Source organism: Erithacus rubecula (assembly GCF_903797595.1).
Source record: "Erithacus rubecula genome assembly, chromosome: 13".
In the NCBI taxonomy this organism is placed as follows: Eukaryota; Metazoa; Chordata; class Aves; order Passeriformes; family Muscicapidae; genus Erithacus; species Erithacus rubecula.
Window position 1 is genome coordinate 5,083,661 of NC_136665.1, and position 16,031 is coordinate 5,099,691.

The window sequence follows — 16,031 nt, forward strand, 5'->3', positions numbered from 1 at the left end:
ACTTTAGATAAGTAAAACCTGGCCACATTCTGAACAACCCAAAGCAAAATGCTGCAGTGGAGACTGTGAAGTTCTCTGAATTGCCTGGAGCTCTCACCATTCACTCCCCTGCCTGTCTGGGACATTCTCATGCACGTATGGTCACTGTTAATTTGTCTTGGATTGTTCTAATTAAGCCGGTGAGCTGCTCAGCCACGATGACTGCAGAGCTCTGCAGCTGCAGAGAGGGCTGGAGGAACAGCTCCTGGTTTCTTTTTCTGTTCTTCCCTCCCTTGTGGACAGGCACCGTTTTTGTCCATAACCAGGAGGAGACAATTTTGTGTTTCATAACAGGAAAATACTAATGTCAGGACTCCCTCTGTACCCAAAGCTTTCTCCTTGAAGATTGCTCTTTGCTTTCCTAATTGCTGCTGCTCAGCTGGAGGTATCCTGCATCTTCCAAGCATATGACTTTGTTGTGCTGTTACTTACCAAGGGGAGAAAAAAAAGAGTGTGAGAGAATATTGCTTTATGATGAGCCTTCCTTGTTTTAACCTTTTCTGTGCCAATGTGGGGTGTTCTTATCTAGTGCAGGATGTTGTGCTGCTGGCAAAACAAGCTTTTTGGTCTGAATCTCAGGGTGTGGTGGGGCTCTGATGTGAAGAACATTTAGAAATCATATCCTGGGCCACATCAAAAGCAGATTTGGAGGGAGGTGAGTGATTCTTACCTTCTGCTCTGGTGAGACCTCACCTGGAATATTGCATCCAGCTCTGGGACCCCCAGCATAAGAAACAGGTGAAGGAGGTCCATGGGAGGGCAATGCAGATCACCTGGGGGCTGGAGCACCTCTGCTACAAACACAGACTGAGAGAGCTGGGCATGTTCAGCCTGGATACCTTAGAGCCCTTTCCACTGCTAAAGGGGCTCCAAGAAAGCTTGGCTCATGGGCTGTGTTCATGCAAGTCAGTAACCACAAAAATTCACAGAAATTCTGTTTTCTCCAGAAAGTACCAAAGCTGAGCCTTTTGTGTGCTGCCCCACTGATAGAGATGGCACGGGTTCCTGTCCTGGCAGCCAGGGCAGGCGACCTAAATCCTTTGGGGCTTTTTCAGGGGAAAGAAGCAGTTGCTGGAGTAGAGCTAGAATAGTGTAATGGTGTATGTGATAGAGACTGCTGTTAGGAATTTCCTAGTGCCATGGAAGAAAGGAGGATCTTGGGCAGAGCAGAGGCCCAGTGAGAACTGCAAAAAGCAAAGTGGAAGCCTGGAGATTAACCCAATAGTCTGGAGGGACTGTGCACAGCTGGAAGAGCAGCCTTGTGCTTAGTCTCTCAGTGTACTTCTATGGCTGCAGCCTCAGAAACTGCTTTGTTTAACCATGAAAGGAAAAGGGAGGCTGGAGCTGGGAATGTCTCTGCTCTTGAATTCATTGACAGCTGCCTTCAGCATGTGGAGTTCCTGTCTGCTCCAGCTCACTATAAGGTCTGGAGAAAGAAGAGAGGGCAGTAAGTAGTTTCCCAGAATTTTAGAGGGTGTCATCATGTCCCTGAGCTGTGCCACTGTCCAGATCCTGGGCACCTGCCCGCACCTTCACTTTTGGTGGCTCCCCCAAGAGAAGGAGTTGTGATGGTATGAACCCTGGTGGGTGTCTCTGGCTGAGCCTCTCCTTAGTCCTGGGTGAAATGGAGTAGATTCTGGGTGTGTGTTTGTCATGAAGAAGCTGCTTGTTTACTGTTTGTGTTTGGGTGCTGCTCTGAGACCCAGGGCAGCTGTGTCATGAGAAATTGCTTCTGCAACCCCTGGTCCTCATGGCCATATCTGCAACAGCCATCACTTACAGGCAGAGTCTTTCACTTGCAATGAGGCTCCAGCACAGCAGGGTTTTGTCCCGTGGGAAGCATGATTCAGCTCCTGAGGATCATGCAAGCTTGGGCAGGTGCCAGACATGCTTAGCATGGAATTTGCAGTTAAGCGTGGAGTCTGCTACCTCCTTGGGGAGGTCCAGCTTTCCTTGGAGGGTTCTCTGTTCCCATATGTCTCTATTCTGGAGATGAAGGTATTTGCAAGTAGCCTGGGGATAAAGAGAGAAGCAGAATCCTATTTGCTTTGTGGTTTTCTTCATGTACCTTAAGGCATGAGGAATAATCTCAGATGATGGCAATATGCTCTCCCTTTGACCTGTGTTGGCTGCATCTGGTTCTGGAGGCAAGTGGAGTTAACAAGTCACAAAATCATCTGAGCAGGTGATGGGGGTGTTTGTGGTTGTGAAGTTTTCTGGTGGGACTGATCCCTTCTTGAGGCAGTGCTGATGCCAGCAGCACTCTGGGGTTGCTCCCTGCAGTTGTATGATGTTCCTGTGGCCCACTACTTCCCCTTGGGTGCAAACATTCAATTACAGATAATTGCACTGGCCTTCAAGATAATCCTGGTGTAGATTTGTGCCTCTACTCACCACAGCCTGGCCAAGTTCTGGACTGGTTGTAGAAATTGTCATTTCTTGAGGGTGTCAAATTGCCTTGGTTAGAGATGTGGGTTTTATCCTGCTTCACGTAATCCCCTTGTTCCTGTTCCTGGTGCCCAGGGCTGCCCTGCTGTCCCAGAGCTGCCCCTGCACCCATCAGACCCTGCAGGTAGTGCTGGGGGCAGGCAGGGAGCTGGGCTTGCACTTGCCAAGTTCAGCAGATGGCTTTGGGGAGTGGTCAGTGGACTTTGGGGGTGCCTTTGGGGTAGGGAGGGCACAGCAGCAAGTGTAGTGCCTGTGCCTGTGCCACAGGAGTGGCTCAGCAGAGGCAGGGATGGGCAGCTCAGCTTTTGAGTGAAAGGCTGGGATGCTCAGTGCCTGCAAGTGTGAAAGCAGGCAGCTGTAGTGCCAGTGGTGTGGGCAGCAGGTTGACTGTTTCTGTTTTTTCTGGTTGCAAAGCCTTTCTTCTCTTGTTCTCCTCGTTTCCAAAGCTTATATTGTTACCTAATCCACACTGCTAGAATTCTCTGTTAGAGGATCAGCTTTTCTGTAGGAAGACTGCTGTACTCCTCACTAATATTGACTGTCTTTTTCTCTTCCTTCCCCTCTCAGATCTATGATGACAATAAAAACCTGTTTGAAGTCAAGGAGAATGTGCCCAGGAAATTGGTGGAGAAGGTCGCAGGGGACATTGAGAGCCTCTTGGCCAAGAAAGTCCGTGCTTTAAAGGTAAGAGAGGGGCCTGATGGAGGAGATTAGCTGCTTTGATAGAGATTTCAGTTTAAACAAGAGGGTTGATGCTGGCATAGCAGTATGATCTCAGCTTCAAAGTGATTTCTATGATTGTGTGGCCTTTTCTGGGAACTGCATGCTGCAGTTGAACAGATTCATATGGAGCATGTGAGGCAAGGATGTACCATGTAGGGATGTACTCTAGGTATCCTCCTGCTTTTTGTCTCCTCCCACCATCATGCAAACTCCTGAAGGTGCTGCCACAAGAATACAAGTTGACAGCAAAAGCCTGGCAACAAATTTGACCCAGTCATTTAGCTGGGGGTGTACTGGAAGCAGAGGCACTGCAGTGTCCTTGCTGTTGCTCCTGGAAGGGTTTTGGACAAGTGGAGCCTTTCCTGTTCAGGAGATTATGTGCTTGAAGGGTTTGTGCCAGTGCCTGGGACTTGAGCCCTGTGTGGGTTGCCCTCGTGGGTATCTGCATTCATTTCCAATCTACTGTCCTATTTTGTAACACTGCTTTTAAATTGAGCTCATTTTATCTGTGGTGGAGGAAGGTGACCTGATCCATGGTGCCTGCCCAGTAAAACCCAGCAGTGGCTGTAATATGGGGTGGCAGCAGGGCCATGCTGAAAGAGAAAAGTCATTGCCTTCCTGGAGAGGTGGACAGCCTTCTCCCCTGCAGAGGGGTATGGATACTTCCTCCAGGGGCTGAGGTGCCCTCTGTAAAACACTGTTGTACATGGCATTGTACAATGGGCATCTGGCAGTGTGGGCAGCTGGATGCAGCCTGTGGCTTGGTTCACTGGGAGGGTGTCTGCAGGGTGACAGGCAAGGGCAGGCTTGGAGCAGGTAGCACAGAGGCACTGTGTCCACAGAGGCACTGCAGCCAAAAACACCTGGTCCCCCTTCAGCCTGACAGACAGGAGTGGGAGCACAGGGAAATGTGCTGTGGGGAGAGAAGGGATGTTGCAGTAACTGAGATGCAACTAAGGCAGAGAGAGCTTGGAAGGGACCTGTCTCCAGAGTGGGTAAGAAGGAGCTTGGAGAAGGTATGCAGCAGGAATCACAGGACACCCATGTGGGCCAGGGGCGTCTCAAGACAGGATCTCAGCCAAAGGTGGTCAAAGTCTGGCCTGAGTGCCCAGATGCTATGAGGTTGTCCACAGTGCCTGACAAAGATAGTAACCAGGGACTTGGGTGATGCAGATTTTTGTTTACCCAGTTTCTTACTCTGTGAATCAAAGAATAATCCTACTTGGGACTCACACCAAGTGTTTTAGCTTGAATGGAAGGAGCTGAAGTGGGACTGAAAAGGTGTAAACTGTCAGCATTGCCTTCCACAAGGATTGTGGAAGTGAAAATCAGGAAGACCAATTTTCTTCTTAATGTGAACTTGCATCCTTGTGCTCATATAGTTTGTGTGCATACTTGAGCATGTATCATGTTAAATGTTCCAGAGATGTGCAGCACCTCTAGATGCTGGAGGAAGACATGGGTGACAGAAGGGTGATAACCCTGAGTTACACAGCATGACTGTGCTGAGTGCTTCCACTGTGACATTTGAGTTTCAGCTCATCAATCACACTGTTTTCCTTTGCCCTTTCTTCTGAGTCACCCAGACTTATAGAGAGTTTGTGCATCTTTTGGTGCTAGATCAAGGGTTGAACTCTGTCCATGGTACAAATAGCCTTCTTCATTTTCCAGCTGTCTTTCTGTTTTGTTGGGTTTTTGGGCAGGACTCAGGTGTGCTGTGAAGGGCTCACCTGTCACAGGTGTGATTCTGGCACTGCTGGTTAGGTAACAGCTTGTGCTGCTGATTTTATAGTGGAAACAATGAACCCTTGACCTAAATTAGCCTTTCAAGAGGACTCTTCAGAGTACACTCTCAGATGGAGCAGGTGTTTACATCCAGTTTCCATGTAAATTCTTGACATTTTGGATTGGTGGTACTAACGACAAAATCTGGAAATGGGGAAGTTTATGGGGAAGAGAAATTGAATCTTCTAAATTTCTTCCACATTTTGCTGAGCTCCTTTGAAGCAATGGGGTTCCCAAAACTCCTTCCATTCTCCTGCTTGTTTTCATCTGTTTCAACTCTCCCTTCAGTTGAATCATCTCTCCTGGAGTCATTTCCTCCTCTTCTCTCATGACTCACAAGAGTGATGATGACTTTTTGAAACATATTTTTCAGCATCTGAGGCAAGTGGGACTCCATGTATTGGCAGGGGCAGGTGAGGAGGGAGAAATGGAGTCTCTCCTTGATGTACTAATTGCCCTGTCACTCGTGTGCTCACTCTCCTGAGGAGACATCCCTGTCTCCTTTGCTGCAGGAGAGAGAAGGGAATGCTGCTTGGGCCTCAGTGGAGCTTTGTAGGAAGGTGCTCACAAGCCTTTGGGCACACACCATGGGTGCACAGTTCAGAACACTGTTCTGATTAGGTGGTGATTCAGTCCAGTCACCAAAGAACTTGTTCTCCTCTGTTTCTAAGTGAAAATATGAATGTGTCTTTATTAAACCATGTGCAGAGCATTTATTAGTACAATTTCTTACCTTATGTGTTGCATTTCTAAGAGGCAGAAACCAAGCACAAGGAAACTGAGCCTGTCTGGCCCTGACAGCCATGCTGCAGTACTGTGCCATGTATCTGGCACTAAAGGACACTGATTTCCCACGTGCATTTTGGAGCTGTGCTGGAGCCAGGGGTGTGTGGCAGAGAGGGTAATTGTTCCCTAAAATAAGGAGCTGACAAGAAGCTGGTTATTTGGGTGTCATTCCCTTTTTGTTCCAGAGCATCATATCAGGTGACAGTCTCATCATGGGACAAAAAAATCTAGGAAGATGTTTTTGCAATCCCCACTGGATCTTGGGGGACTTCTACCCCATGTCCATACAATGGTTTCTGTTTGACATGAATTTGCATCAGCACTAACTGCCTTTTTCAGTGTCCTTTGTCCATGATGATTTCATTGCTTCAAGCCTGGCCTCCCACTCCCCTTTGGGCTCTGTAGTTCCAGCTGCTTTTTATTCCCAAGCTTTAACAGGAGGGGAGGTAAAAAAGATGGCCTTCAATACAAAAAATCCATCTAATTTCCTTTGAATTGGAAGTAAAAGACTAAGATGGAGTTACTCCTGAAGGAGATGGCATTACATTTACCCAGTGTACTGCATTGTGGGGGAGTTCCAGAGCCACAGGTGAGGTGTGAGGAAGCAAGAGGTGTATTCCTGGCTAGGTGGCAGTTTAATGGCCTGCTTTTGTCCACACTTATGAGCTAGTCCTTGTTAAGGCTAAAAAAGACACCTTTTGTAAGGTGTGGAAAGGAGTGAGGTATCAAATGACAACAAATCCTTCTTGGGTTTTCCTTGTGCTGGGAATCACAGCCACCTGGCTCATGGCTTTACATCATCTGAGACTAGAACTCATCAGGTTGTTTGTTTGCCAAGTAGATTCTTTGTCATTTTTTCAACTTTATTTCCTATCTCCTCTTCAGTTTCTCAGTGTGTTCAGACCCCTCTTTGCTTTTGTATGTGCCCAGGGCTGGGGCTTGTTTGGGAACCCAGATGTTGGAGTTTGCTGTTGTTGGAGCACTGAGTGAGCCAGGGAAAAGTCATCACCTGAAGGTGTGCATGGTGTGGGGCCAGACTTCCAAACCCAAGGGGCACTTTTTCTTTCTTTTAGAATACTATGTCGAGTATGTGAGTGATGCTTCCAGGTCTATTCTTTCCTGAAGCTCCACAGACTGGGGGAGAAGAAGATTGTGATATGATGGAGGTGGAGGCTGAGAGGTGGAAATTTTAGATTCTAGGATATGTTTTAAGATTGTTTCTCCTTTTTATATCGTTCTTGTGAAGGCTGATTTTGGATGCTGACTGCTTCATTCTTCGCATATTTAACCACAGACAATTTGCTTTTCCTCCTGAGAGCGACATATCCCACAGTTTACTGAGTAGGTTATGCCCTGAAGTGAACTATTCATATACTGTAACCAGCCTAAAAACTACTGTCTGTGCTGGTGGCCTTCCCTCATCTCCAAAAAGAGTCCTGCTGATCCACAAAACATGGTCTGGATGCCTGCAGGCTCTCACATTTCCCCAATGGTGACGTGGTTGGGCTGGTGTTTTTTCCATAGAGCTGATTTAATTTGGAAGTTGTATGTCACTGGCACAATCTTTGGAGTTAAGGTGAAGTTTGTTGCATTTCCTGTGGACCACAGCTGTGTGCAGTATCAAATGTGATGTGTTGAGCAGAAGTGCAGAAAAGTGGCATTTTGTATATCAAAATTTGTAATGTGTACTATGCACATCTGTGTGGAATTTATGTGCAACAGGTTTGGTGCCCCTTGCATGGCTCTGGTGATGAGAGCACTGCTGTTGGAATAGGAGGAAATTTCGGGGAGAGTGTTTTATTGTGTTTTTGGGAAATTTAATAGCATGTTTTTGCTGCTGCATATTTAGCTCCAGTGTGGAATGAGCATCTGGGGGAAAGCAGGGGTTTGGCAGGAGGGCTCAGTGGTAGGAGATTTCAAGGTTCCTGTTCCTTCAGCTAAGGTGTAGGAGGTCACAATATATTTTACTCAGATTTTACTGATTTTACAAAGCAGTAAAATCTACACTTGGCATTAAAAATTTTTGGCAGAAAAAAGAATACAAAGGACAAGACTGAGGATTTCCTGATTTTAAAGAATCCTACAGGGTAGTTTGGCTGGATTTCCTGTAGCTACAAAGCCTGGGGGAATGTGGCTGTAGGTGTTCCCATCTTTCTTTACCTTGGATCTGAAGGGAAAGATGTTGGAAGAGCTGAGATTTGGCACACAGAAAAGATGGCTGGTCTGGAGATGCTTAGGGTTTTGTACTGCCTTAACCCTATTTTGCTGGTTTGTCTCCTGTTTCCACCCCTCAACCTCAGCCTTGAGTTTTCCCATTTACAGGCATTTTTTCTTGCATGTTTCTTCTGAAGTGTTGATGCAGTTGGTGCTTGGCCATGCTTCAGGATCCTGTGATGAAGGGTGAGGTGAGAGTTTGGTGTGTTGCCACAAAGCACTGACCAAATCAGCTTCTCAGGGCATTGCAGGAGGGAGGAGCTCAGGCCAGTTGTGCTTTCAGTCCTGGTTGAACACTCAGTGCATTACTGCTCAACTGGGACTAGTTCCAAGCTCCATTTGAGCCTAGCACAAGCATATATCAAGAGTGCAGAGGGGATTTAATTAGACAGGTTTATCCCTTTAACAATTCTGATAGCCCTGAGATTTCCCTTGCAGGTTTGTGGTGAATGGAGTCTTTATCAGGTTTCTGGTCCCTGATAGGAACAATAAAAAGTGCCACCTGTCTGACAAGTTGCAAAAATTGGCATCCAGCAAAGCATCTCTCAGCCTAGTTCAGAGCATCTCCCTGCTCCCTCCTATCTCAGCAGCAGAGGTTCTGACTTCTGGACTCAAAAGAATATAATCAAGAAATCTTCCCTCCCTCACTGTTGGGGTTGTTGCTGCCCTCTGGTCTTGGTGGCAAGCAGCAAAAGGGGTCAGCATTCAGCAGGAGCAGCCCTGGGGTTTTACTGTATTTCTCCCTTGCTTCTGGCAGAGCAAGGTCCTGTTGCCATCTGCCTGCAGAGCTGTCTGAAGGATGTTGGACCAGCTGCATTGGCCAAGTCATTGAAGTGTTTAACTGGAGAGGTCCCAGGCCAGGAGAGGGAGACCCTCCTGAGCTGCAGTGCACTGGGGGTTCACACTGGCTGGCAGCATGTGGTGCCAAACCCTTTAGCTTTTCCTCCTGCAGTGTGGTACAGCCCTGGCTTTCTCTTGAGGGGACTTCTGGCCATATCAGAAGGCTCCCAGTGGTCACACTGTGGCCTGCTAAGGGACACATTACACATCTTTCCTAGACAGCAAGATGGGATAGGAGAGAGGGAATAAACATATCTCAGCTGGGCTCTGACACAGCCTGTGGGTTTGGTGAGATGTGAGGCTTCACTGCCTCATGCACTCCTGAACCATTCCAGCTGCATGGCCACGGACAGAAGCTCTTGGGTTGGTGGAGTAAGGACCACAGCACATCCTGAAGTACAAACCCTTTAGAGGCAGGACCTCTGTGCTTTCTTATTCCATAGTGACAAATCCAGTCCTCTTCCCACTTCCTTGGTAATTGCTGGTTGGTGGTTTTTGGTTTTAATTCTATTTTTAATTTGCTCCTAATCAAATCCTGGCTGACGGTCCCCATGTGTGTGTTTGTTTGTTTGTTTGTTCATTCATGCACGTGTGTGTGTCTTCTCCTGCCTCACAATTGTTCTTGTGCTGGACCTGCTCCAGTAAATCCAATTTGAATCCAATCTCCCAGGTCTGGAATTCTAATTTACAGATTGCAGAGGGGAGTTAAACAATGCCCACGCACCAGGATGGGGGTTGATTGTCTAATCTAATCAGGGACAATCAGATGTTTGTAACAAGTCTATCAAACCTGTATTGGGCCAGTTTGCTGAGCGATGTAACCAGCTTTCTTAATAGCACTAACACAATTTAGGGCTTCCTGCACTTTCATGCAGATTACATTGAATGTTTCCCTTTCTTCTCCCGTGAACACTTGGCAGCAGCCCAGCCCAATGGGCTTTATTTACAGCTTGGTGAGCTGCTGGGTGCCCTCTGGGGAGCAGAGCTTTGGGCAGAGGTCTGGGGCACTCCCCAGGACCCAGGGGTGCTGCCTCCCCTGGCAGCGCCGCACTCGGGGGTCCTGGGGGGTTTCCTGGCTTGTGACAAGGAATGGACTCAGTGCCACCAGTGCATCTGGAGTTACAGATGGGGCAATGAAAAGTGATGGTCCCCACCTGAATGGGTGTTCAGTAAGTCCCCACAGCAGATCCCCAGCCCCATGCATGGCTGGTGGTAAAGAACAGATGAAGAAACCTTTGTCCTCTCTTGCCCTTGGCAGACTGAGGCTGTTGTGTGGCTGTTGTTTCTGGTACTTGCTGTGAGAAGTCTGGACAGTTGGTGTTTAAAGAAAACACCTGTCTGGTTTGTTTTTCAGGGTTTTTTTCAATGTCTTTTCATGGCTTGAAGCAAAAGAGGCAAAACCAGTTCTGTGAACAAGACAAGTCTCTTAGTATAGCTCTCCAACCCAGAGTGGAGCTTCCTTACTGTCCTGGTTTAGGAAAAGTTTGGGAGAAAATCTTCAAAGGTGTTCCTCCAGAAAGCAGATTCAAGTAGCCCCTCCCCAGCTAACTAAGAGCAAAGGAGAGTCTCTCCTGCTGTCCACTGCAGACAGCATAGTCTGTGTGAAGGATACAGGGCAGCAAGTGCAGTCTGATAACAAACTCTGCACCTCTTCTCTCCCCCTTCACTCCTGGAACCAGTCTCAAAGCTGCAAACTTAATATCCAGCACAAAAAGAACAGATGATTTGGGATACAAGCATCATAAAGTCACCCCAGGACACTTACCCTGTCCAAATAAATAGTTGCCTGACTTTGCCCTTCCTGAAGACAGAAATATCCATCTGTTCCCTTCCCCTGTAAGAGGTGAGCTAGTTCTCATGCTCCAGGTCTGTACCTGTACTCAGCTCTGCACTCGCTCCTGTGCCCGGGGGTTTATTTCAGGCGTGCGGCTGCCTCGGTGTCCCGGAGCATCCTCGGTGCGTGCGGCACTCCGCCCATCCCCGAGGCACAGGGATCACGGCTCGGGTCACGGCAGCTTTAGCTGGGCTTTTATCCTGAGCGCAGCCTGCCCTCCCTGCAGCGCTGCCAGGCTGCTTGGCACGCACGGCAGCAGCAGCGGGAGTGCCCGGACTGGGGAAGCCCTGCAGGGTTTCACTGCTGTGCCTGCCTTGTCTCCTGTGCGCTGCACCCCGCGTGAGCAGCCCGGACACGCTGAGACCGAGTGAAGAAAAGGATGGGATAGTCCTTAAAGGCTGCCTACTCCCCTTCCTCAATCTGTGTTATGTATCGACAGCAGTTTGCATGTTGTTTTTCAGTTTTTCCTGTTTTTTCCCAGCTGCTGGCAGAGGTGGAGGTGACTAAAGCCACTGGTGTGGGCAGGGGATTTGCAGCAGTCGTAGTGATTGGCTGTCTCAAAACTCAGCTTGGTCCTTATCCTCTCAAGGTCCTGAGCAGGGCTGTGCTCTAAGAGGAGGCATTTGAAGGTGGTTGAAAGGGTAAAAGCAGATGGGTATGACATTGGACTATCTGTGGAGATAGATACAGATATAAATGGGTGAGTGATGCAGAAAAGAAGGAGACCTCTGAGGGAATTAGTGCTAGGGAAGGGAATTACCATTTAATTCTTTACAGAACAGTTTTTAAACATGATATTGAATATATTCTTGCAATGATAGCAAAATAAAAGAAACCATGTCACTGAAAAAGGGATTTATTTGAATTTTCTTGGTTAATTTTGGCATGAGAAAATGCATTTCCATGGCAGTTTGGTACCTAGAGTTGCTACTGCACCCTGTCCTGTGACTTTGTAATCTGTGCATGGTGGGAGAGGGTGAGGGGAATCTTTATTTCCCCAGGTTGCCTGTAGGTTTGCATGGAGTGTGTGCTTCCATACTTACAGATGTGTGCTCTCAGTCCCTGAGGGTTCAGCCCCTGCCCTCCATGACACTGTACATCTTCAGAGAGCTCTCTGAAGCCCAAGATCTTGGGTAGAAAAACCTCTGACCAATTTATTGCTGTTCAATATTTTTTCCCTTGAATATTTCAGATACATCATTTGGGATGGAAGATCATATTGAATGGGAGTAATTGACCTGGGACAGTGAATCATTTTGGGTTTATTTCAGGTGGAATGGGGATGATTTTTTTTTAAGAGTTTCATCCTCAGACTGAAATAAAAATCAGTTGTTTGTATAACTGTGTTTACAGGCAGGTAGTGAAATTAAAGACTAATGAGTGAGAGGGTGAGGGCTTGGTCCTGGAGGTTAATGGACTTGCATGAAGTTTTTTTGTCTCAAAAGCTCTCTTCAAATCCCACTTGCTTTTTTTCCCTCAAAAGAAAGTAGATTTAGCAAGTTTAATTTCTGCCTACAAACCCCAGATCAGCTTTGCATAGAGTTTACCTCAGTAGGTCTCTGCACAGGAGTGGCTTGAGCAGCAGGGCTGGCTGCAGGTGAGGAGCAGGAGGCAGCCAAGGGGCCTTGCATGATGAGTTTTTAGCTTGGCTCTGGGCATGTGGTGCTGTGCTGGCAGAGTGTGCTCCCTGCCCTGGCACGGTGCCCAGCAGCGCCCTGCTTTCTGTCCCACATGCATTTCCTCCGCAGCCACTGAAGCTTTCATGGAGCCAGCCTGAAATCCATCACATCCTGCCTTACCCCATAGCAAGGAGCTATTATATATTCCCAGAGCAGCTGATGTCCATTAAATGTTTGAGTGACACTACAACAATGTGTAAAATATCAGTGATAAGGATCTAGCAAATCTTAATAAAAAAAAGGCGACAAGAATGTAAATTGCACGTACAATTGTGATAAAGAGCCAAAGATAACATTAAAGAGATTTTATCAATTTAATGCAAGTTTCTTGCCAAAGCCTGTCATCTGCTCTTTGAAGAGGAGTTGTTGGGAGCCTTGATATTCCAGCAGACAATGCTGAAATCATCCCAGTGCTCTGGAGGGGCCATTCCTGCAGCCAGCGTGCTGCGTGGAAGCTGTCTGCTTGCTGAGGATTAATGGAAACCTTTCCTGCCTCTACAATAAAAATAATGTTCGTAGGAAAAAATAAAGTGCCCTTCTGCCTGCTGGCCTTTGGGTCCCTCAAAATGCAATTAAAAAGCGGCTTAATACAGCCTTGCAATGAGAAATCTGTCAGTGTTCAGCGGCAGGATCTGAAGTGAAAGCAACATGAAAAGGTTGCGAGCAAAAATATTTAACTGTGCTCTTGCCTGGTGGTGCTGGTGGAGCCACCAGCTGAACTGGGAGGTGAGGGGCTGGAACTGGGGTAACTGGGAGACAGAGCTGGGCTGCAGCAATGCTGCTGAGGGTGTGGGAGCTCCTCCATCACCCAGCATGGTGTGTGTCTGCTGCTCACTGTTTTCTGGGCTGGTGGTGCTGCTGTATGTCCTTGGTTTCTGTCTCTCCTCTGCTGCTTAGGGTGTGTTGCACCCTTGAAAGTGGGCAAGTGGCAGCAGTAAAGGCTGTTGGAAGTACCCTCCAGCTTTGATGGAAGGGGTAACTCCAGTTGTCTGTGAAGGGCTGCCAGATGTAGGTTAGTATTGTGCCTGACAAAATGTCTTCCCAAAATTTTAGGCATTATAGTGGGAGTTAATTTTAAATGGTGGTTGGCTGCTTTTTTCTGCAGGCATGATAATTTAAAAAAAAAAATCCTTTAAGTAAAGCTGGTAATTCCATGGCAAGTGGGGGATTATAAGGGCTGGGAGTGAAATGTGAACACCAGGCTCCAGTGACGGCCGGGTTTGGGTACTGCAAAGTGAACTTTTGTCTTTGGCTGTCCCTTGTTTGTCACTTGTGTGCCACTACCTGCACAAGGGTGAGTTGAAATTCCACCCCAGCTCTACATGAAGAGCTCCTGGAGCAAAGGCAGCGTGCTGGGAGCAGTGCTTCAGCTGGAAGCCAGTAGATGGCACAGCTTTTATACCAGCTAATTATACAGGGAGCCGGGCTGCTCCTGCTGCTCATCTCAGCCGTGCCTCACTCTCCCCTCAAACAGATGAAAATGGCTCTGCTGGCTGCTTGCAATTGAGGAAGTTGGCTAAGATATGGAAGGTGTTGAGCTTGTCAGCATTGCAGGGCAGAGGGAAGCCGTGATGGGGAACTGGAGATAAGGATCTGGTGCTTGGTGAGTGTGGGAGAGCAGAGAAGCAAAATTCAAGGTAGTGATAGTGTGGCTTCCTAAGTGCATTCCAGCAAATGCTTTGTTCCCGTAGTGTAGCTATATTTGACTGCTCCAGCTTCATGCATAGGGAAACTGAGGCCTGGACAGACCATTCTTTGTCTTTCATACACCCGGGAATTAGAGCTGTGCCTGCTAATTAAGTTCTGGGACTTTTAGCTACAAGGTGTCCTTCATGCATGATTAGGACAATGACATCTCCCTGGAGCTCCTTCTCTTTGCTCTGCTTGTGTTTGGTGCTATTGTTCTTTGGCCACTTTAGGCTTTGACTGTGAATTTTTTTAGCAGTTTGTCAATTCTCTGCACCCTTTTGAAAGAGTGAGAGTTGAACGCATCCTAAATGTTCTCTCTGTGTGATGTTGCCCGCCTGTTTTGCACCTCCCCTCAACCAAAGCAGCCCTGTAGCCTGTTCAGGATGAGCATGTGGCTCTTGCTGGAGAGGTTGACTCCCCCTGGAGTTGGGAGGGCTGTTCAAGTGCAGAAAAACAGCCCTGATAATGGGGAGGGCTGCCATCCCTCTGTGCCCCTGTCCTGAGAGATGTGCAGAGACCCCAGCATTAGAAGCAATCTTTCTTCCTACATCTGCCTGCTGAAGAACTTCATTTCATGATTGAAATTGATTCTTGCAAGTGGATGGAAAGGATATATCCCAAATCTTGAGGGCCTGGTGTGCATGTAGAATGTAAACCAGAGTGTATGTATGTGAGGCTGTAAATAGAGTTGTCAATCTAAAAGAAATGGGGTTTCTTGTGCTTGTCAGATCATTTTAAAACCATTTTTATTACTAGATTACATTCTGAGATAAAGTTTAATGTAGCTAAAAAGAGGGAAGGTATAGGATTTGACTGCAGATTTGGAAACACAGTTAAAACTTATGAAGAGTTTTTGAACCTTAGCTGAGGGCAGGCTGTTTACTTCAGAATTTTCCTCCAGGGCATCTTCTGCCCAGCACATTTAAAGGATGATCTCTTGACTTTGGTGCAAACTCTGCACTAGCATATCATCTTTTCTAATCAAACCATGACATAACATGCAGGCACTGCCACAGGAGCTCTAGCTCATGAGTCTGTGTCCTGGGTGTGGGGCAGAAACCCTTCCAGGGGTCCTGGCTGGGAGTCCTGAGGAACTCCATCTTCTCTGAATGTGGCTCTTAAACAACTGCCATAAGGACTTTGTGTCAAAACTGAGGATCAATCCTGGCATGTGTTGACTTTGTTCTTCCCATTCTCTCCCCTGTGACCCTTGATCCTAAAATATTTTGCTCTAGTTATGTCCTTTTTCTGTACTCTTAATTTTAACACTACATCTGCAAGCAACAGAAAACAATGTGTAGGTGCCAACTCTTTTTGAAGCTATTCCTTGCAGATACGAGTAACATCCCATTTTCTAAGCCTGCCTCTTCTGTCTTTTCCTCCTAGTTGTTCCTAGTGGTATTTGTCTATCTTTCATATGTACCAGTGGCAAAATTAACAGGGGGTGTTCTTTTGATGCAGCATGACAGAGAAAATGGCAATTGTCTCCTCCTGCCAAACTTGAGCTTGAGAGTTGTGTTGGTTTGTATCTCCCTGCTCCTTCCCATCCTAGTTTGGGGGTTTCAAGGCACATCACAGACTGGATGCTGGAAGAAGCAGCAGCTTTGCAAGTGCAAAACTCCACAGCTGCTTGCAGGGCAGAGGTAGCTGGAGTGTCAAGGAGAAAGCTGACTTCAACCCTGAGACTTGCACAGACCTATGCTTACCATAATATCTGGCTATTAAAAAAATAGATTTATTTTGCATGTAGACTAATGCAGGAAGTCCACACTGCCTTGACATTGGAGTTTTTCTGTCTCTCCTACTCCCAGCCCCATCTCAAACCCAGAAGCTCTGCAAGGTCCCATTCTGAGTAGCTGCTCTTCTCCCTCTCTAAAACCTGAGCATAATAGCATCCCTGCTAATTATATCACTGCAGATTTATTTCATGGTAATATTATAGCTGGCCTCAGGCAGCACCACTATCATTGGAAAACATCGAGTGATCACAGCTT

General features: G+C 47.2%; 1 protein-coding gene across 2 annotated transcripts in view; it reads left to right on the plus strand.

The window, feature by feature from the left end:
- CACNA2D2 (calcium voltage-gated channel auxiliary subunit alpha2delta 2) overlaps positions 1–16,031 on the plus strand; it is a 208,119-nt gene that overhangs the window by 78,038 nt on the left and 114,050 nt on the right. For both annotated transcript variants that reach the window (XM_079317260.1, XM_079317261.1), the window contains exon 3: positions 3,055–3,171. In XM_079317260.1, the coding sequence (XP_079173386.1) occupies positions 3,055–3,171 (117 nt within the window). The remainder of the gene's footprint in view (positions 1–3,054; positions 3,172–16,031) is intronic.